We start from the raw sequence: 20,663 nt of genomic DNA, 5'->3' as shown, positions 1-20,663 counted from the left end.
ATGGATCGACTGGAGTTAATAAAAGCAACAGGCGATCAGAAGCGCCGAGAAACTAGAATGGCAAAACTCTGATGCCTTTTTTTGCGCCCTTCTGTTAGTTTAGGGCTCTTCCAGTCGGAGTTGCAAAGACTCTGATTGGCGATTCGGAGCTCGTCGAAAGAGCTCTGGCAACTCAATCGCAACTCATTTTGTAGAGTACCCGGTACAAGATAGTCGGTTTACACAGTGCTGTGCCGCAGCTAAGAGGTAGAAGGAAGGAGAGGGCGAAACCCGACGAACAAGAGAGTTGATTGACATGAATCGACGAATGGCGTTGAAGGATTAGGACCACACACAATAACAAGACAACACAACAGCGCAACACACAACTAACACACGACACGACAATGACACGACACGATTACAAAAGCAACAACAAGGCCGGGATAGACAAATAGAAATCCGCCCTGCTCCCAACACAACAACGCGACACAGAATCAATTGGACCATAGGGTAGCAGTGTGCTGCTCAAGGGTAATTTTCCCATTGTAGATGCTGTGATGAGTCTGAGGCTATCACGGACCGGACAATGATATTATCAGAATCCTATCACATATACCTAAACTTCCGAGTTACCAAGATAATGCCTGCAAATAAGAACATGGCCAGCAATACTCGATTGCGTAGACAGACCGAGCGAGGGTCTTCAGCCGGGGGCTTGAATGTGATCAGGATGAGTGATAACAAGGCCTGCTCGGTTATAAAACGCCCGAGTAGCCTGACATCTCAACTATCACTTGATCCTTGTATGTGATCTACGTAGTCAATCTCACTCTGGAAGAACCAACCGACAATGAATACGAATTGGTATATGTATGTAGAGGCGGATATGGCGAACATTAAGTTACCACTGTAGTATAGTATGTTTCGAAATACTCAAAATCTGGCCAATGATGATCCTATCTGATCTACATCTCGATATGATAAACTATGATTCCATTAATCTCAAGTTGAATCTTGAAATCGACGTTGTGTGCGGGCTTTTCCCCGTCGCATCAAGCGGATGCTGCGGTGCGGTGCCCTGTGGGTGCACAACAATACTGCTGGCGCGAGTGAGCGGAGCTTAACCTGCCAGGGGGCATTAGCACCAAGCATCGCTCCCGTCTGTTGTCCCCGGGATTCTTGATCCTTGCAGGCCATGGCAGTGGCCAGGTATCTGTAGCCCTGACGGACCCCCCGTGGCTCGTGGCTCCCTGTGATGTTATGTTCTGAGAGGAGAGACCGATCACTATGACCCTGACTCTGACTCTGTCCAGGAAGAATCCCCAGCCCCGGCCCCTGCTCCCAGCCCCAGGCCCAGCCCAGTTCAGTCCGAGTTGCGATGCCCGAGTTCGATCGTATGTACTGTACTTAGAATAATGTACATACATACGAAGAACCGCTCAGAAGAGAGAAAACCCCCATGATCAACCTCCTCTCAACGTACTTAAGGTGGCCTGGTACGACGCTGCTTTGCGTACCCCTCAAGGATGGTCCCTGTGTTCCGCACCCCTCGCACCACCCGCCACTGTACTGTACATCACTGGACTCAGTGGCTGCTCTTTGGCCCTACAGAGAATCCTACATCCACCGAGTTTGCGTGCTGGGTTGGGCTGGCTGCGAGCTTGATTGACGGTCCCCTGGTTCTGTTGTGCGTTGACAGAAGAGTGACCAATGCTTATCCGACAGTGGAGTGCGTCTTGATTCTTTCGATATGGTACGTATTGCACTGTACCTGGAGTAATGGAAAAAGAGAGAGGAGACCTTGATTATGATCCTGGGCAACTCGGCTCCATCATTAGCGACCCAGCTGTGGAAAGACATCAAAGGCGACAGAGGCAAGATCCAGCCTCCAGCCTCCCAGGCTTGACCAAGTACCCAGGTACTCAGTCTCAGTTTGACCCAGAGCACAGCACAGTATCGTACCGTGTACTGCCAGGATTGGTTTAGTCTCTTTCATGATCCACGCCAGCACACACCTCCCTCAGATTCAACAGACAAGGGCGATGTCGGCCATGCTCGTACGGTGAGTGATTGTTCTGTGAAGGGTTTTATTGAGTGAATTTTTCAAGGACTTTACAGCCCAGGCTGAAAAACAGAAGTTAAAGTCAAACGAAATAGCATATCAGCAGTTAATGGGAGCAAATATGGGCTCTGCTGGGTAAGAGGCGTAGTCTAAAGGTCTCCCTCAAGGTTGGAGTAACTGAACTGGCCCGACAAGACTTCTGCCCTTTTACCAACCATGCATTAAGTTCGCGTGTTCTCATGTAGGTACAGTACGTAGAGCCTGGATCCACTGATGAGTGCGTGTACAGTAGACTTGCATGGTCCTGCGGCCGTGCTTAAACCTTGAAGCTCTATTCCCTAGGGGACAATTGCCTCTACGTTGGTTGAAGCGAACATCATATCAGAGCATGTTTCTGACCAAGCAACCAAGGTTGTAGCTGTAGATGATATTGATAAACAAGATGTTAGATGATACACACGTGTGTCGATTAAACTGTAAAGATCATCAAGATCTAATCAATTGCTTAATATCTTGTCTCTCTTCTCATTGACAAGAACTGCCTAAGAATTTACGGACTTACCCCTCTTCACCCTCGACTAAAATTCTCTACAGCACCTACAGTGTCAGTGCAAGTCCACTACAACTACCTACTACCTAGCCCGTAGTAATCATTATGGATGGCACACCCTCCTCGGTTCCGCTTAGGATGGAAACCCCCCACTTGCGACTTCACACTCCCACTCACTCCCCAATCCCAGTCCCAGTCCCAGCAATCCCAGTCCCAGTCCCAGTATCCATCCCTCAACCCCGACTCCTACTCCTCTTCTGCCTCCTCCTCCTCCCCGTACCGACTTGATAGTGGGGCGGGTACTGGACAAGGTATCGAGAGTGAGGGTGAGGTGAGGGTGAGGTTTAGTACAATCAAGAAGAAAGCAACTACATGGGTACGTACCTCACCTGCCTCCTCTGTTCCTTCTGTTCGTTCTGCCTCTCACCACCAAGATCCTGACCTTCTCGGGTTTTTCTTCCTCTCTTTCCCTTTTCTATTTCTTTTTTCTCTTCTCTTTTTCTTCTCTTGCCGGTCTTTCTTTCCCTTTGCCGTCCACCTCTTTTCCTTCGAGTTCGCAGTCATCACGCTATCTCCATTTATCACGACACCCACGACTGCTTTCTTCCCTCCTCACAATTGAATTGAATTGTCCCGCAGCATTAACGTAAACGGCCCTAGTCACATTCTGAACACGAACCTCACCATCAATTCCTATTCCCAATTGCAAGGCCCGGTTGCAGACGGTCCTCAACTCTACCCCCAACCCGTACCTCAAATCAGCAGCAACAATTCCCTCGAAAATTTCTACATGATGAACCAAACTCATCACCAGCAATCAGAAATGTATTACCCTCAGTATCAGACGCAACAGTACAACCCATATCCTTATCCTACGAATGGTGCCCATACTCCCGCTGTCTCCACTCCTATGCCCGGGCCTCAGAATGTACTGCCGGTACCTTCGGCCCTGAGCAATCAAGGAGCCATGCCACAGGCCGCTTATAGCAACAATGCTCCCGCTGGTAACTTCGACACAACCGGACAGCACAACCCCCCAGGCATGAAGCCTAGAGTCACAGCGACTCTTTGGGAGGATGAGGGTAGCTTGTGTTTTCAAGTTGAAGCCAGAGGTATCTGTGTCGCACGTAGAGAAGGTAAGCATTCATCCTCCCAAGCGCTGTGCGTACTTACTGACTAACTCGTCTCAAAAGATAACCACATGATCAACGGAACAAAGCTATTGAATGTCGCTGGCATGACCCGAGGACGTCGAGACGGTATTCTAAAGAGCGAAAAGGTCCGACATGTTGTGAAGATTGGTCCCATGCACCTGAAGGGCGTTTGGTGAGTTTCATTCAGCGTCAACCTTATAGTTGGCGGCGAACTAACCTAGAAACAGGATCCCATACGACCGCGCCCTGGATTTTGCGAACAAGGAGAAGATCACTGAACTTCTGTACCCTTTGTTTGTCCATAATATTGGTGCTCTCCTATACCACCCTTCCAACTCCAACAGGACTAGCCAAGTGATGGCTGCCGCTGAACGAAAGAAGAACGAAGCAATTGTCGGCAACCGGTCATTACCCTCGCTTGTTCAGCCGCATCACCAGATGATGCCTGGAATGCCCACTGGATACGCCCCTCAGCAGCCTCTAACGAACGGACATCAATCCATGACAAACACCCCTCAGCCTCTCACCAACGGTTCCCAGCCTCCCATGAATGGGCCCCAAACTCCCATGAATGGCTCTCAGCCACCTATGCAGAATGGAGCTGGTATGCTGAAGCGAGTGCGCGATGATGATGATGAATTGCACCGTTCTGCTCCTAATGGGCATGACCCCATGAACAACATGCATGGAATGCCTAACGGATATCCCCACCAATCCCCTCTCGGAAGCGTTCACCAACCTCCCATGCAGAACGGAGGTGAACTAAAGCGAGGCCGAGATGAGCATGATGACATTCACAGATCAGGCCCCAACGGACACGATCCTATGAACAACATGTCTGGCAGTATGCCTAGCCTTCCAACATATGCTCCCCCGCCTCTGCAGAATCTTCATCAGCCCCTTTCTAATGGCGATGGTGGCATGCTTAAGAGAGGCCGAGACGATGATGACGATGTCCACCGGTCAAGCCCCAATGGTCATGATGCCAACGGCAATTTCGAGATCAAGAGACGCAAGACCGAGACGTCAACTTCAAGCGATATGCTACCTCAATCGCCCTACTACACTCTGTCCACCAACGGAGCATACCAAGGTCCTATGATGAACGGCATGAACCCTTATAAGCGACGGGACGATGAAGCCGAGACGCCTCGACCAGGACCAAACATGAACGACATGAACAACTTCGATCTGAAGCAGCGACACAAGACCATGGAGTCGAGCGTCCCTGCTCCTCAATACGACGCAATGAACAGGCCTCACTCCAGTATTGGAAACTCTCCTGCGTACGCTCCTGCTCCTGGCTATGACCATCTTACTCGCCCTGCCTCTACCGTCGCGGTATCTCCCTCGTATCCTTCTGCTCCTGGGTATGAGCTTGCGCGACCCGCTGGGACTAACGTTCCCAGAAGGCAGCAGTCCTTTGGATAATTTTGCTGCTTACAAAAGTTATCTCATTAAACTTTGGGCTGACCTGGTGTCCTACCTCCACCAAAGCCATTGTGCCAACACCAATTCAAGTACCTATTTGGTAAATGGCAAATGGAAAAGGTACCCATGCCTGTTTGGCTTGAGGACATGACAAAACATTCTTTCCGTTTATGTCTTTTTTCTTTATCTTTTTTTTTTTTTGTTTTTCCTTTTTAAGACTATTGCATGTTTTATGTCGGGTACTCGCAGAAGAAATCCCATCGAAACCCTTTGGATCTAAAGACGATGCTGACGAGTTCACGAACGACTTCCGATTCTATGTTAACCAGCATGCTCTGTCACGGATATACATGACTAATGAGTCACGTTTTGCATGGAGGCTTAATTTCCGGGAAGAATCACTGCAGCAACCTTTTTCTTTCTGATTGATTACTCCGGAATGCGATATGATCGCACGATATGGGACAGCACTGCCTGTAATGAGCCCAGGCGGGAATGATGACTTCGGAACAGACACAGGCGCGACCTCTTACCTTGACAAACCGTCAGTGGGCTGGAGTGCCAAGGTACGGGGTCAACCCTGTGTCTGGTTCTTGATGACGATTTACGACTTAAATTTCTCTTTTCTTCACTTCTTTCTTCTTGTGTGGCTGTCTGCGATAGTGGATAGCGCTCAAGCGAGGTGTGTGTTGTTGGGAATGTTGCTTTACTAGGTAACGAATTATGAGGGAACAATAAAAGCTTCTTTTTTCGAGATTAAATACAATTTAGAGCGTTTGATCAGATGAACCGATGTACAAGTGCATTTGCGATTTCTACCGAGACAGAGTGAAGATGCCATGGAAACCGCATCATCATCGTTGCAGACCAAGAATAAGTGTTCATGCAAGAATGACTTAAATCCACCTGCGTAGTCTTCGTATCCATCAATCAACCAGGCTATGCCTGTAATGTTGCAGATCATACCATGTCGCTTGCAAGGCTGCAGTGGTCGTTAGATTATGGTCACCCATGAATCACGTGAACAGACCCATCCTGTTGCCGGGTCGACTGCAGTCAATAGAACTTGGTGTTAGTTCTTGACCGTTGAGCTCGATCCCCTAAACAACTGCAACACTTTAAAAGTTCTTTGGTTCAGCCAGACAATCAAGTCAGTAAAATACTCTCTCACCTGTAATTGGTTTCTTCGATTGCATTTTTTGTCTTTGCTTTCAGCGCGCAACACAATGGAAACACCATTATCACCAGTTCAAGATTCCAATCTTAACATCCAAACACCAGCTACCACCAAACGGTACGACAACTTCGAAGTCTCCGCACCTGCTGAAACACATATCGAGCCTTTCCAAGGGTCCTCTCCCTTTGTGTCAGCCATCAACGACTCTGCCCTTTCCGATCAAGAGAACCGTTCTCCTTCAAAGGCACGGCATTCTAGAATCCTTTCAGGGGCGACTCTTTCACCGCTCAAAATCCTCGCTGACCAGCAAGAGGCAAGGGACGGAAGACCAACTGATAGAGTTGCTACCGGTTCCCGTAGCCCTCGCAAACTATCCCCCGAGAAACGTTTCCCTGTTAAGATCAGCAACTCTCTCGACACATCACGCACCTCCCGCGAGAGTACAATGAGCTTGGAGGACGCTGTGCGACAAAACGAAGGTCTCAAGCGCGCAATTGAGATCTTTGAAGACGAGCAAAGCGTGCTAGAAGACGGCCAAGACAAAATGGACGTCTCTACTGGTAGTGCCAACATGAACCCTGAAGGCGAAATGGAGGTCGATGAGTCTGTGTATCCTGACGATTCAATGGTCAGCACATTCAGCACATTCTCAGCTGTGCCAAACCTCACCATGTTCGCCAAACTTGGCCAAAGCCCTACCAAATTGTCTGATATGGGTGGCCTCACCCCTCGCGCCAAAACAAAAGCCGATCCTTCACCATCACGAACGCCGCAAACTAGAACAAAAAATGATTCAGGAAACACAACAAGCCTGTTGGACTTTACTGACAGCCTTCGCTTCCCTCAAAAGACACCTTCTAGAGGCGGACTGTCTCCATCCCGAACGGCTCCCAATGTGGCTGCAACTCCTTCTCGTGGCTTTGCCAACCTCATCGACTTTGATATCCCTCCTATGCCCACACCACGCAGCATCCCCAGTATCACTGCTCGAGAACTCGAGTCCCTTAAGTCAAACTTCCTGTCTGAGATCAGCTCACTCAAGGCTTCGTTGAGCGGTAAGGAAGCTGAAGTGCAATCACTAAAAGCTGCAGTTGGTGATGCGGAGAAGCGTGTGGGCGAATCTCAAGAGCAGCTTCGCGAAGAACAGACTATTAAAGAGCAGCTTACAGCTGAAAAGGAAGGATGGGAGAACCGCGGACGCGAAATGGAGAGTGTCTTGCGAAAGGTCAAGGAAGAGATTGTGGAAAGCCAGCGAGAACAAGAAGAGCTAGAACAGAAGTTGGAGGAGAGTGAGAAGAGACGTGAAGCAGCCGAGATGTTGCACCAAGAGGCGGAGAGCAAGATCGCTGGAATGCGCGCTGGAAAAGATACTGAGAAGTCTTCACCCGAGAAGCCTAAGAGCGCAAGCGATACCAACCACGAAGTTGAAATCGCTGTTGAGCGTGTAGCCCGTGAACTACATGCGCTGTACAAGAGCAAGCACGAGTCCAAGGTCACTGCTCTGAAGAAGTCGTACGAAACCCGATGGGAGAAGCGTGTGCATGAGCTCGAAAGCAAAATCTCGGAACTTGTGGAGGAGAACGAGCGCCTAAGGGCCAGCCAGGACACAACCATGTTCAGGGCTGACAGTGCCGAGGTCGAAGAACGCAAGGCCCAAGCAGTCCGAGACAGTGCAACAATCAAGGAGCTCAATGCCGACATCCAACGGCTCGAGGCTGTTGTACAAACGGTGCAGCTTGATAACGAGTCACTTCGCAGCATGCTTGAGCGGGAACGTGTTGAGAAGGGTGAGCTTGTGCAACTCGCTGAGGAGATGATGAGCATGCAGAGCTTTGTCGCCCAGACACCTAAGCCTGAGCCCCAGCAGCAAATTCAACGACCTCAATCTGTATCCCGTAACCCTCATGAGAGGCAACACGAGAGAGAGCCGGAGGCCAAGACTCCTAAGCGAAGTGCGGACCACTTTAGAAGCAGCGTCAGCCGCGCTTCTGGACTGCGTGCACCTGGCTCTGGTCTTCGAGCACCTCATGAGCGAACAAAGAGCGCAGGTGGACTACCTCGCCCTGGTGGCGCTCGCAGCGGTATTATGAGCTCCATCGAAAAGATGGGCAACTATCGGGGACGTGGAGGCGAATAGACATGTGACGGAAGAGATATGACGAGCCCAAAAAGGGCAGATGAACGATACAACTCATGACACGCAAAACTGTATGACGACAAACTTGTTTTTCTGCTTTTTATGCGAGGCATTCATTGCGTGAGGGATGCTGGGAGCTCCCTTCATAGCTTGGCGTGGTACTTCTTACTTTTGATGTTTGTGATGTTAGATATCACTGGCGTCGGGACTCTTTTACATATGGATGATAATTGAATCGAATTAATATTTCAGTATAATGACACGACACCTCTGTTTGAAAGTGACAATCCATGAACCATAGACTGATGAAGGACAGGGTATGATTTCAAGGGTATTTTTCATTATCGGCTACTTAACTTCTCAACTCTCTATTTCATGATCTCATTAAAGGACTATGCTTGTCCTTCAAATTTGTGGTACTGAATATCATTCCAATCTGACACTCATCCATCTCCCTATATACTGTTTCCTTGACAATCGTGATGTACATTGTTCGTTTTAATGATAACTTATTCTTTTAGAGCTTGTAAGCCTTCTTAGCGGTACCGCCAAAGATCATAGCGCGCTCCTCATCACCGAGCGTTGCCATCCAGCACATACGCTCAACAACATTGCGCCATCTAGGCCAGGCATTGTCGTTGTTGACAGTGCAGACGGGCCAGTCGCTACCAAACATGATACGGCTGGGGGTAAAGGTAGCAAGAACGATGCCGAGCCAGCCAAGAGTGGCCTCGAAGATATGGTTGGGGTCTTGCTTTCGCAGGGAGTCGGGCATCTCGGAGAATCCGCCTGAGAGTTTCATATAGACATTGGGATCCTTGCTGAGGGTGTAGACGGCGGTGCGCCAGGCGTGGAATCCTGGGTCGGATGTGACATTGATGATGCTAAAGTCTGGCTTGCAGAGATGGTCTAGTAAAACACTCTGTTAGTTCACAGTCAAGATAAGGGGAATAGTAGTGTCGACGAACTTAGAATCAATGTGACTTTCTCCTCGTCAGGAACACCATCATGCACACGATCGACAAACTCAACGACTTCCTCAAGCTGCTTCTTTCCTCGACGGTGCTGATCAACACCAACGTCAAAGGTAAAGCCACGACGGCCTAGCAACTTCACACCCTCAATGAACTTCTCGTCCAACATAGTGCCGTGAGGCTTGTCCTGAAGCAGATAGCGGAAACCTTTGATCTTTGGCCAAGCATCGCCAGCTTCCTCCTTAACGCGATCAAGGTAGCGCTCCAACACCTCGGGACCACTGACTACAGGCGCCCAAGGTACGATACCCAGACACAGCTTTGCGTCCTCGGCTTTGTGTCCCTCGCCCTCGCGCGGTTGGCCAAGCGCAATACGCTTGAGCCACGAGACCTCAGCTAGAGGACCCTCCCAGCCAGATCCATCTGCAGCACCAGCTTCGACATCGTTCTTGCGGTCTGTCTCGACGAAGACAAAGCCAAGGAGGGAAGGAGCTGAAGAGGAAGCTTCGCGGTATTCTTCGAGAGAGTGCTGGCCGGCGAGAGGGGTTTCGGGGGTGTACCAGGAGAGAGAGTCGACTTCGGAGGCAGGGTAGAGGTGGATATGGGAGTCGATGATGGGGAGGATGATCTGTTCGTCGGACATGTTTGCGGTTGATGAGCTGTAGTTGGATGTAGGTTGAAACTGTAGGAGCTGAGCTCTGAAAAGGAAGAAGGGCCTGTGTTCCTTCTGATAGGTGATCAATTCAACGTGGGATTGATCACTGATGTTATCTGGTAAGACAATCAAGGAACCAGAAACTTCGATGTTGTTGTGATATGTAAAAACGACGTTCCAAGTACGGTGAGACAAGAGTTGATATGGATGCTACAGTTATATCCAATCGATAATAGGGAGTTACCCCGCCATGGATAAGATGCCCCTGAAGGGTCCTGTTGAGGTCCCATTAAATGCCTGTAGAAGGGAACAGTGGGGGGGCTAAGCAATGGATCTCTTTAGAGCGAAAGACCGAGACAACTACAAAGTTGACCTAGACACTAACTGACATTGTATCACTTAATTTACTGGGACAAGAGTTTGTTTCATTCCATGAATAGATTCAATCGTCATCTATCCTAGACAGCTAAGCTTTTTCATTCATTATTCATTCGTTGCTCATGACTGTCCCTTGATCATCCACCTCATACTTCGTAATGGCTAGTTTAGACCTTCATCCATCGCCAGGTCTTGAACCACATCCAGATATTGATTAATTGCAAGAGAGGGTTTCTCATCATCAGATCAGATGAGATTCTCATGCAGTTTGACATTGTTTCTGAGACGACCCCTTTCGAGGTCTCCCAGCTCACTCAAGAACAGAAAAGAGTGAGGAAGAAGAATTACGCCTGCGCAGCCACGAGATGTGCCCATCGTGGACTGTGCCAAACGGTCGCAGCATCGACCTAACTGACGATCAACGTACCGGCGCGGCTGAGACGTTCGAGACCAGCTCGGCGTGCCATCCGCGTCATGGGAAAACGTTGACGCAGGTCGGAACAGGAAAATGATTGCTGATATTACCACAACAACATAAGTCGAGTCATCCCGGCGCGGGTGTGCTGCCAGGGGATGCACGATACAAGGAGTGAACGGCTAAGGGTTCTCTCAACCTCTTGCCAAAGTCTTCGCCCTACATTGACGCACTTATGCAACGACACCGTGGCGGCGGGAGCTAGTGCGGGAGACGGAGGCTTCGTACTCATACTCGTCCTCGCTGCCGCTGGAGCAGGAGTCGCTGTCATCATCGTAGCCACATCGGGATCCGCCGCAGTCGAGCTTGACACGCTCGCCCTTGCGAGTAATACCGTAGCGCTCGCAGGTGCAAGAGCTGACGTCGGATCCGGGGGTGCTGTAGCCAGAGAGGGACGAGTTGGGAGAAGAGCTGTCGGAGCGGTAGGACAGGGAAGAACCGCTGGAAGAGACTGGCGAGGTGCTGAAGTCGGTGATGAACTCGTCCTCGATGTTGGCGCTGCCAAGACGGTCGGCAAGCTCCTCGAGTTCCTCGTTGTCGTAGTAGGAAGCATCCAAGATGTGCTTGGTCGCGTGGGGGGACATGGGCTTGGGGGCCTGGATCTGGGAGATTGACAGGGGGCGGCCCTTGGGGATGTCTACGGAGAGCTTAGAGCTGTGGCGGGAGGATCGCGAAGATCGAGACTCCTTGTCCTTGGATGAGTGAGAAGAGCTCTTGCTGCTGGAGGAAGACTTGTGCGACGAAGACTTGGAAGAAGAAGAAGACTTGGATGAGGACTTTGAGGAAGAGGAAGACTTGGAGGAAGACTTGGAAGAGGAGGAGCGAGATGAAGACTTGTGAGAGTCGGTGGGAACGTCGAGAACGTTCAGCTCACGGCCAGTGGTGGGCTCAACGGTTGAGGTGACGCTGGGGTTGTGGGCAACGTGGTAACCGTCGATGATGTAGTAGTACCAGTATCGTTGGCCAGCCTCAAGAGTTGAGTTCTGGAATCGAAAGGTGCCCTTCCAGGAGCCGGACTTTGAAGAGGACTTGTCCTTGGAGAGAGGGAGCTGACCGACGTAACCGTCCCAGGAGCCGAGAAGGTGGACAGTCTTGACGCCAGAGGAGACACGGAGAGAGAAAGAAAGTTGAATAGCCGACATGTTGACTTTTTGATTTGTATTATGCGCTTAGTATGCTATGTTGTTTGGGGAGCAAAAGATGCTGAAAGATTGCAGTATTGGTTTTTTGATTTGATAGTTGGCGCGAGCAAGTGAAATCCGTGAATTTCTGTAATTAGACGATTATAACGGGCGTGAAAACAAAAATAGTCGTAAAAAGGTATTGTCTCTAAGCTGACCAGCAACTTGAATAGTTTCGAGATATTGATGCGGGTGATTTGATTTGATTTGGATTAGAGACAACAAAAATTAGAAGTATAATAGAGACCTGCTCTATGGAGGAGAAACAACGAAAACACGAGGGGAAAGGGTAAAGAGACCCAAGAACAGAAACCGGACTTGCGATTGAAAAGGACTTGCTGAAGAAGAAAGAGAAAGAAAAGAACCATTGGGGGCGGGTGTTGGTCCTGTTTATAAGAAGCGGCCGTGTATGGCGGCCATAGTACAAGACTCGGCTGCCGTATGGATGTGGATGCTGCCTTGCGAATTCATTACTGTGCAATACGCAATACAATAAACAAAGCAAGGAAGATTAAAGCAATAATCACCAGATTCAGCCAATGAGAGACTGCAGACAAGGAGATGGCTCGTTCATGTCGACGACCATCCCATCTCATCACACTTTGTAAAGGAAGGGTTCCCATTCTAGCGTGGGCGGTTAAGCAGAGAGAAAGTCAGTGTGGATCAAGAAAGTGCGTGCATGGAATAGTGGGGCCAATGTGCGATATTTAGAAGCAACCCACTGAAGTCCAGGGAGCGGGGGAGAAACACTGCGCCAATTAGATCGTCGCTACCGCTAAACAGGCCCAAAGGGTGACCCCCGTCGAGCGTCTATTTCTTCCCCGCCATTGGTCCGTGACACCGCTAGATGCCATCTCTCGTCACGCTGCAGACCAGCCAATGACATTCTCTACATCCAACGTCGTCAACCACTTCAGCCCATGCAGAGGCCTCAGCATTCACTAATAGCAATCTATGGATCATGCAAGGTCTACTTAGCCCTTACTCCTTCTCTTCATCGCACATCGCACCGCATAGCATGGCATCTGCCGTAACAATGTTCTGCCTTGACATCTCTGTCTACCATTGGGCCTCTCTCTAGTCGGGCGAGACGTGGTGCAACCCTCGAGTTCATGCGGCCGACTCAAGTATGTATGTACATATGACTGACTGAATGACTTTGTGTCTGCAATTCGACAAGTCAGGAATTATAGTACATTGAATGTCTATCAGCTTCAATGCGGAACGATATGCTCAGTTATCATCGTATTGGTGGTAGTATTTCGACTATCGTTTTCCCGCTAGATACTATTGCAAAAAAGTATCCGTATCCATACCTGCACTATTGAACTAGAACAGAGACATGCGCATTGGCGGTGGCCCATTTACAGACCAGTATACAAGGTACCTTAGTACATAGTCTACATATCGAGGACTCGTTTGTATTCCCATGTCCAGCCACCTCCGTTCACCATCCCTGACAGGCTCCTCAATCATATGCACACAGAAATCTCTGCTATCGATTGTAGCGCAGTCATTATGGATACCGGTGAGCACAGGTCATATCTTCAAGACTCCATTCGATAAGCATAATGGGTCTAGGCATACCATCCCCATCTTCCCCTCCACGGCCCGTCCGCGAGTGCCCGAGAGAACACCTCTTTCCAAGACTCTACCTTTACTATCCAGGCCTAGCATCGGTAGCATCGGCCCTCCGTCATCCGACTACATGCATGCTATGACATTTTAGCTCCGGCGGGTATGTGAGGTCCGTCACACTCACACTCACACGAGTGAGTTGCACCCACCGCCCTCTCTATGCACAAGGCATATGCCTGTGATAGTAGAAGGAGGGGGACTTCTTCCACTTTGCAAAGACCCAAAGGCAAGGATCTTCAGTGAGGGACTTTGGCTTAAAGCGTGACTATCTTGTATGCTGCATGTCTGCGTAAGTGGAGGGCATGACTATTGACGAGTGAGGTTGGGGATCTTATTGCTGGAACTTCTACTACAAATGCAACAGTAAACAATGTTTCCACAGAGGATCCTAATCACTTGACAAAGGTCGCACTCGAAATGGCTCCGTATACTACGAACTTCCGTTCTAAAGAACTCAGATGACCTGTTTCATGCTGTAAGACGACGCTTTTGTGCTGAGATGCATGAATAGTTGCCGCTGGCAGTCTATCTTCGCGTAATGATGATTCCAAGTGCAACTACGATGGTCTAGATGTGGTACTATTCGGCGAATTATGATAGATTCCGACTATGCATGATATTGGAGAGTTGAACTATGTCTCAGAGGTCAATACGCCCAGTCTCTGTTGTTCTGTTCTGTTTGTGATCTGTGGTCTATCAACAGTCGCCCTTTTTAAACTCAACAGATACTGTTTGCACGTTGGTGTAGGCTCGGAACATATCTCAAGGCCTTTAAATGGCTAAGCCAGTTTTATCAACATAGTGTCACTTGAAATCAGATATCATGTAGTGAATGAAAGGTCGACTCTAGTCATAAACTATAGCCAAGGTGCTAGGGCGGTCTGAACAAGACGAGGAATGCGATTAATATATCCCTTTCTCAAAACGTCTCGGTTTAAGGAATTTCCTGTTCAAACTATGTCAGTTTACAGAGACTTTCAGTCTTTCGATTTGCTTGTATCCGTAGTTGACTTATACTTAGACGGCCGGTGGTGATCACGTGGTCACCCGCTGTCATTCCACAACGACCTCATCTCAACGCGTTGCTCGTCACGTCTCATATGCACTGGATCATCAATTAGGCTTGACCTTCCTATTCCAGCCCATTGCTGCCTAGACAGGTCCATAGCAATTAATTTCAATATCATTATGAAACGTTGTCAAGACTCTGATTACAAACCATTATCGTGAATGGAGCTAATTTTCAAGTTTGAGATTTTAGTGTCTTCATCTCTGTCTTGACCATCACTTACTTCCAACACATCTTCCTCTGGCAACTTGCGCTCTGTCATGAGACATATCTTGACAAGGACATTTTCATCGTCATATCGCCAGACTTGCCGTCCATTTGCAAAACCCTTTATTCTCGGCCACAGGACACATCGCAAAATGACCGCCAACAATTTTTCAGTTGACGATACCCTCATTGGAAAGGTGACGGCGTATGTCGAGCAGTACATGTCCAACTACGACGCATCTCACGACTTCAACCACATTAAACGTGTTCTCCGCCTGTCTCACCATATCCAATCTCACACACCTTCAACAAGTCGGTCTCTTGTCACTTTGGCCGCGCTACTCCATGATGTCGGCGACAAGAAGTACCTCCGCCCTGGTGAAGATCCCTCACGTATGGTGGCTTCAGTGCTCGTCTCTTTCGGCGCACCGCAGGATCTCGCCGACACTGTCCAGGCCATTTGTCTCGGCGTCAGCTACTCCTCCGAAGTCAAGAATCCGGCACACACTCAGTCTCTGGTCGAGAAATATCCGGAACTGGCAGTTGTTCAAGATGCCGATCGGTTGGATGCCGTTGGAGCGGTGGGAATTGCAAGAACATTTGCATTTGGAGGAGCCAAGAGCCGTACTTTGGAGAACACTATGGAGCATTTTGATGACAAGTTGCTATTGCTCGAGGGCATGATGAAGACTGATGAGGGGAGGAAGATGGCTAAGGAGAGGACAGAGAGGTTACGGCTGATGAAGGAGTGGTGGCAAGAGGAGACAGCCGAGTAAATGGAGCAGTCAATCCAATAATTCCAAAACATAATCAAGACCAAAAAAAGCAATTTGACATCATTTTCTTACAAGTCTCTTGCTATTTCATCTCGGCTATCCAGACCGTCGTACATAACACAATCGAGGTTCACAGCCACCACCAATAGAATCTCACTCAGCGGGCGATTCTCCATCAGGCTAAAAGCACAGTCAGTCTCCCTCCCCGCAAACCTTGCGAGACCTTACGAGGACCTTACGAATAGACATAATTCAAGCCTAGAACCATCGGAACGTTTAGCCAATGGCCTTCCTTTATTCGCCTGACTCGGTTGATCTACAGTACACTGGCTTCTTGTCTTACATGAGAACCTGTATGGGTTAGACTAGGGGGGGGCTTGGGGCTTTTACAAGAAGGAAGGGGGACAAGACATCAGCTCGGAACGTTATTCGCAATGCAGCTGATAGAAAGGGTAATATAAGCCCATCATCACAATCGCCGCTTACTTTTCTCGTGCTCTTCTCTCATCAATATATCATCTTTAATCTGCATATCAGTTAGTATACGGCTTCACCTCGACTTACACCGTCCTCAAATCAAATCAGCCCACAATGGATACCCTCCCCACTGAAATCGTTATCCATATCCTGGACAACCTCCCATCCTCAGCTGTCAAGCAAGCACGTCTCACATCCCGAACCTTCAACGCCATCCTAGCAAAACGTACATTCGAAGTCCTTGTCTCTTTCCTAGACCCAGAAGTGGCACAAAATACCATCGTGGATGTCGCACGAGACCCTATGCGGCGGCGGCGAAGACCTTCAATTTGGTCGCCAAGATGCAGCGTACCCCAAAATTTACCTGTTGACGACTCATTCCTCATGGCGATGTGGGCTGGTTTACGCGGGGATTCATGGGTTGTAGAGACGGGTAGGAAGGGGGATAAGTTGAGTGTTGGCGAATGGCAGAAAGGAGTGGAGAAAGATATGAGTGAAGATGAGTTGAGGGGAGTGTTATTTCGATATGCACTTTATCTAAGCTACATGAGTGAGTGCGAAAGTGAGCAGGACATACCGCAGGCTTGGGTACTCAATTTGATGTGTGGAAAGATGGGACGTTGAGATTCTCAATGTGAAGACTCATACAGCATGTCTTTTAAGATTAAACATGGCAATGGTTTAGAGCGAATTACATGAGATCAATGATACTTGATAAACTCACTCAATATGAATGGCTCACATGAGTCAAAGAATGGTTAAACACATCAATCAAGGTGAGAATGGAACCATGAATTTTGCGACCGTCTATATTTTTAAGTGTACCTTTCTACAGGTAAAAAGTGAAACAAAGTCTAGTCTAAATGAATGGTCGCTAGTATGAAGTATTAAATGTACCTGAAATTAGTATATAAGTCGTATGCATATCGCGTTTAGATCTCATATAATCCATTCCCTCCAATCCCTCCAATCCCATCATCGCTCGGCCCAATCACCGTCGCGGTATAAGTAACCCCTGTTTATAGAACGCCGTTTGCTTTCGCAAACCAAATCAAATCATGCCCAAGTCTTATGCTTTTCATGCATCGTGTAAGGATCGTAAGAAGTTTTAAAAAGAAGATGGAGAAGTGATCAATCGATCAGAAGAGGTCCAGTTTAGATGAGGTAGGCGGCAGCGAAACCGACGATGGCCAGGAGACCGGTGACGGTGTTCATGGCAGCGCCGGCAGTGACGGGCTCGGGAACATCAGAGCTGGAAGGCTCGTGGTCCTCGCTAGAGTCAGAACCAGTGTTACCACCGTTACCGCCCTTGCTTCCACTGTCGCTGCCCTTGCTGCCACTGTTGTCGTTACCGTTGCCGTTGCCGTTGTTGTCGTGGCTGCCGTTGTCGGTACCGTCGTCGTTACTAGTGTGCTCGCCCTGAGGAGTCTTACCGCCCTCGGATCCGTGATGAGGAGGAGGGGCAACACCGGTGGGGTGAGCACCGCCAGAAGGAACGGGGTGGTAGGTGTGAGGAGGGTAGACAGCGGTACCGTTGTGAGCGTGGTCAACAGGGACGGTGTAAGTGATGGTCTTGGTCACACTCTGGCCGTGGTTGGTAGGGTGAGGGTAGGCGTAGGTCTGAGTCTTGGTGATAACATCCTGGCCGGGGTGAGTAGGCACGGGCTCATGGGGCTTGCTGGGCTCGGTGGGGTTGGGGTGGACAGGCTCGTGAGGCTTGCTGGGCTCGTGGTGAGCAGGCTCGGTAACCTCAGTGACAGGGCAGACAGTTGTGGAAACAGCGATGGTCTCGGTGGTAACATGGCCAACAGGGCAGTTGACAACGGTAGGGGGGCACTGAGTAACGGTGTATGTCTTGGTGGTGTAGACAGTGCTGGTGGTGTACTCAGTAGTAGAGTGAGTAGGCACAGTCACGTTGCCGGGCTGAGTGTAGACAGTGGTGAAGCCAACGTGAGTGGTCTGGGCGGAGGGAGTTCCGTAGACGACAGTCTAAGCCATGTAAGTCAATATATGCAAGGTTGATGATACTGATGAATGAATACTCACGTCGTCGTAGTGAGCGTTGGCAACAGCGGCCGCAGCAGCGAGAATGATACCTGAGGTCTTCATTGTAGTGGTTGGTGTTTAGTTGTGTGTATTTGTTAACGAATGTACTTTGTCAGTGTATGTAAGTTGACAGAGCTAATCTTTGAACGAAAGACGATGGTGTATTAGATAGATAGTACGAAGGAAGGGGCTGAAGACAGGCGAGGCAGAGCATTTCTTATATCTCATCGACCTGGTGGCCCAATTGTTGGGTAGGTATGGTAAGGTAAGCGAGGTAGAGCGGACCCGACTAACTCATGGTTAATTCGATTCTATTCCAAGCCAATGGCGGCCGACTAGTGTTAGCAGGGCTGATGATAAGCCATGCCGAAGTGGCTGTTGAGAATTGCGACGATGGATACGAGGTGTGGGCATGGGTGGGTTGTCCGGTGCCAATACCCTGGGTCTTCCGTATTGCCTGTCAGATGCTAGTGACCACTCACGGCATTCCCCCCATGTCCTAAATAGGAAAACCCTACCCAAAAGAGCCGTGATCTTTGTCTTGGCCCTGTTATCGTCAACCTGCAGCGGGCCGTAGCCATGTCCTTCAACTGCACCTAGCGAAGTCTAGAGCAAAGCTTTGCAGTTGAGCCCCACGGTGATAGCTATCACTCACCGAGCTTTGCAATTTCAAATTTTCTCTCCATCGCCCCGGCAATCATGGCCCGAAACTTGGCAGGCACATGTGGTTCTCTGCACAGGATTTCGTGAGTATTGACTGCGACGGAAGGGTCCGGGGCTGGATGCCAACCTAGATCAGAACCCTACACGCATAGTGGCTATGTCAGCATGTAACGATTCGATCTCATAGAAAAGCTTAAACCACCTGTTGGCAAATGGTGGACGCAACGTCGGGTTGCCATGACTGAGTGGTGCATCGTAAGGCTACCAAGAGTTGACAGGGGCTATTCTTGGAAAAATGGCGTTCTGTTCTTCGCCCATGGAAACCTGCCATGCGCTATGTGCCCTGTGCTCAGCGCCGGCAGGCCCGGGCAAGCCACATTCACCGGCCACCAAGATAGAGCCTGAGCCTGAGCCTGAGCCTCAGAAGGGTAAATCCCCGAAGCTGGTAAGAACAACGATCGAAATAACTGGAATGTTTCGTTTTAACGGCCTCCAGTTTCCCCCGATGACTTCATTTTGAGTCAGCAACCGAGATCTCGTGCTTTTGACTCCAAATTTGGGATCTCGGTTTCTCCAAATAGATTGTATCTCAGAATAGAGTGACCGTAGCTGAGGACTGGAGACGGAAAGTCTGGAGACCTCGAACTCTACTACCGCGAAATGGTATCATGTACCGCAACCTGTTGACCCGCTGGATGAGTCAACTGGCAAATGACACTGACTAACACCCTTCTTTGTTCTTGCTGTGCCCTTCCTTGTCGAAGTGAGGCCATATGGACCACTCCCATTCGCATATCGATCGGATATCTGTTTGCTCTTCGTATTGACCACACCCTCTTCTTTCGATCTGGCTCGTGGTATCTTCCAAGGTGCCAAACAGCTGTCACTTGCTCGGGAAGATCCAGATGGCAGAATGGTAAACTTCTGTGGTAACGTTGCTAGGTTGCACAAACTTTACCAGCTGCCACCCGTCCGGCCTAATTACGTAGTAGGGTCTTTGTGGCGTTCTTTAGTTAGAGCCACAGCCTCATCGGACACAGCCTCAGATGTTAGCGTTGGACATGATTAGCGAGTAATCTTACAAGGATTCGTGTTGGCAGCGTTCATAAATATATCATCAAGCCTCTCCGTTCGGACTCGCAACCCATGCTTTCGATCATCTTGTCACAATCGCGCCATGGAGATATCCGTGGTAAAATCATGACTTTAATGCCAGCTTCGACTTGTCAACGCCACACAACGTGAGTCGTTCGTCTAGCCCTCGTCCAGGTGACATCGGCCAGTTGAACATTCTGCGGGTACAGCCAGACTTGGCTTGGGAGTTTGGACAAGGGATAAGACGCGATACCTACTGAGGGAATTAACGAGGCTGCTAGCCATACGAATTCGACAGCGGCTCGTATTTCTCTGTGTCCATCCAGATCACTTATCCCCGCATCATCCCAAGTCCCATGGCTGCAAGATCAGGCTGAATGATTACTCTGTTCGTCTGTTCTTCACATGATGGATCCTATGATACGAAGTCCAGTGAAGAAACGCGCGAGTAATATCCAAGGGACTCCCATTCCGATACTTGGGGAGCAAGCTTTTTTTTTTTTTTTTTCCATCACCACTAGCAGTGCAGGGACTTG

At 49.3% G+C, this 20,663-nt stretch overlaps 6 protein-coding genes across 6 annotated transcripts; 3 read left to right on the top strand and 3 right to left on the bottom strand.

Annotated features, from left to right (window-relative positions):
- Window positions 1–3,387: 3,387 nt before the first annotated feature.
- On the top strand, window positions 3,388–5,179 carry FIESC28_00878 (uncharacterized protein; the record flags this gene model as incomplete). Its single annotated transcript, XM_031155029.1, has 3 exons — window positions 3,388–3,730; window positions 3,788–3,920; window positions 3,976–5,179. 3 exons carry the CDS (start codon window positions 3,388–3,390, stop codon window positions 5,177–5,179), a joined length of 1,680 nt encoding a protein of 559 aa, XP_031020913.1.
- Window positions 5,180–6,405: 1,226 nt separating this feature from the next.
- Window positions 6,406–8,493, top strand: FIESC28_00877 (uncharacterized protein; the record flags this gene model as incomplete). The annotated part of the gene is made up of 1 exon (XM_031155028.1): window positions 6,406–8,493. The coding sequence occupies one exon, from the start codon at window positions 6,406–6,408 to the stop codon at window positions 8,491–8,493; it is 2,088 nt and encodes a 695-aa protein (XP_031020912.1).
- A 517-nt stretch (window positions 8,494–9,010) lies between these two features.
- FIESC28_00876 (uncharacterized protein) lies at window positions 9,011–10,110 on the bottom strand (the record flags this gene model as incomplete). Its single annotated transcript, XM_031155027.1, has 2 exons — window positions 9,011–9,402; window positions 9,462–10,110. The coding sequence occupies 2 exons, from the start codon at window positions 10,108–10,110 to the stop codon at window positions 9,011–9,013; spliced, it is 1,041 nt and encodes a 346-aa protein (XP_031020911.1).
- A 1,038-nt stretch (window positions 10,111–11,148) lies between these two features.
- On the bottom strand, window positions 11,149–12,117 carry FIESC28_00875 (uncharacterized protein; the record flags this gene model as incomplete). The annotated part of the gene is made up of 1 exon (XM_031155026.1): window positions 11,149–12,117. One exon carries the CDS (start codon window positions 12,115–12,117, stop codon window positions 11,149–11,151), a length of 969 nt encoding a protein of 322 aa, XP_031020910.1.
- A 3,105-nt stretch (window positions 12,118–15,222) lies between these two features.
- Window positions 15,223–15,846, top strand: FIESC28_00874 (uncharacterized protein; the record flags this gene model as incomplete). Its single annotated transcript, XM_031155025.1, has 1 exon — window positions 15,223–15,846. The coding sequence occupies one exon, from the start codon at window positions 15,223–15,225 to the stop codon at window positions 15,844–15,846; it is 624 nt and encodes a 207-aa protein (XP_031020909.1).
- A 1,632-nt stretch (window positions 15,847–17,478) lies between these two features.
- Window positions 17,479–18,432, bottom strand: FIESC28_00873 (uncharacterized protein; the record flags this gene model as incomplete). Its single annotated transcript, XM_031155024.1, has 2 exons — window positions 17,479–18,312; window positions 18,370–18,432. 2 exons carry the CDS (start codon window positions 18,430–18,432, stop codon window positions 17,479–17,481), a joined length of 897 nt encoding a protein of 298 aa, XP_031020908.1.
- Between the last annotated feature and the right edge of the window lie 2,231 nt (window positions 18,433–20,663).

This window comes from Fusarium coffeatum (genome assembly GCF_003316985.1).
Source record: "Fusarium coffeatum strain FIESC_28 chromosome Unknown BRIP53273_contig_25, whole genome shotgun sequence".
Taxonomy (NCBI): domain Eukaryota; kingdom Fungi; phylum Ascomycota; class Sordariomycetes; order Hypocreales; family Nectriaceae; genus Fusarium; species Fusarium coffeatum.
This window is presented reverse-complemented; position numbering and strand designations above follow the sequence as displayed.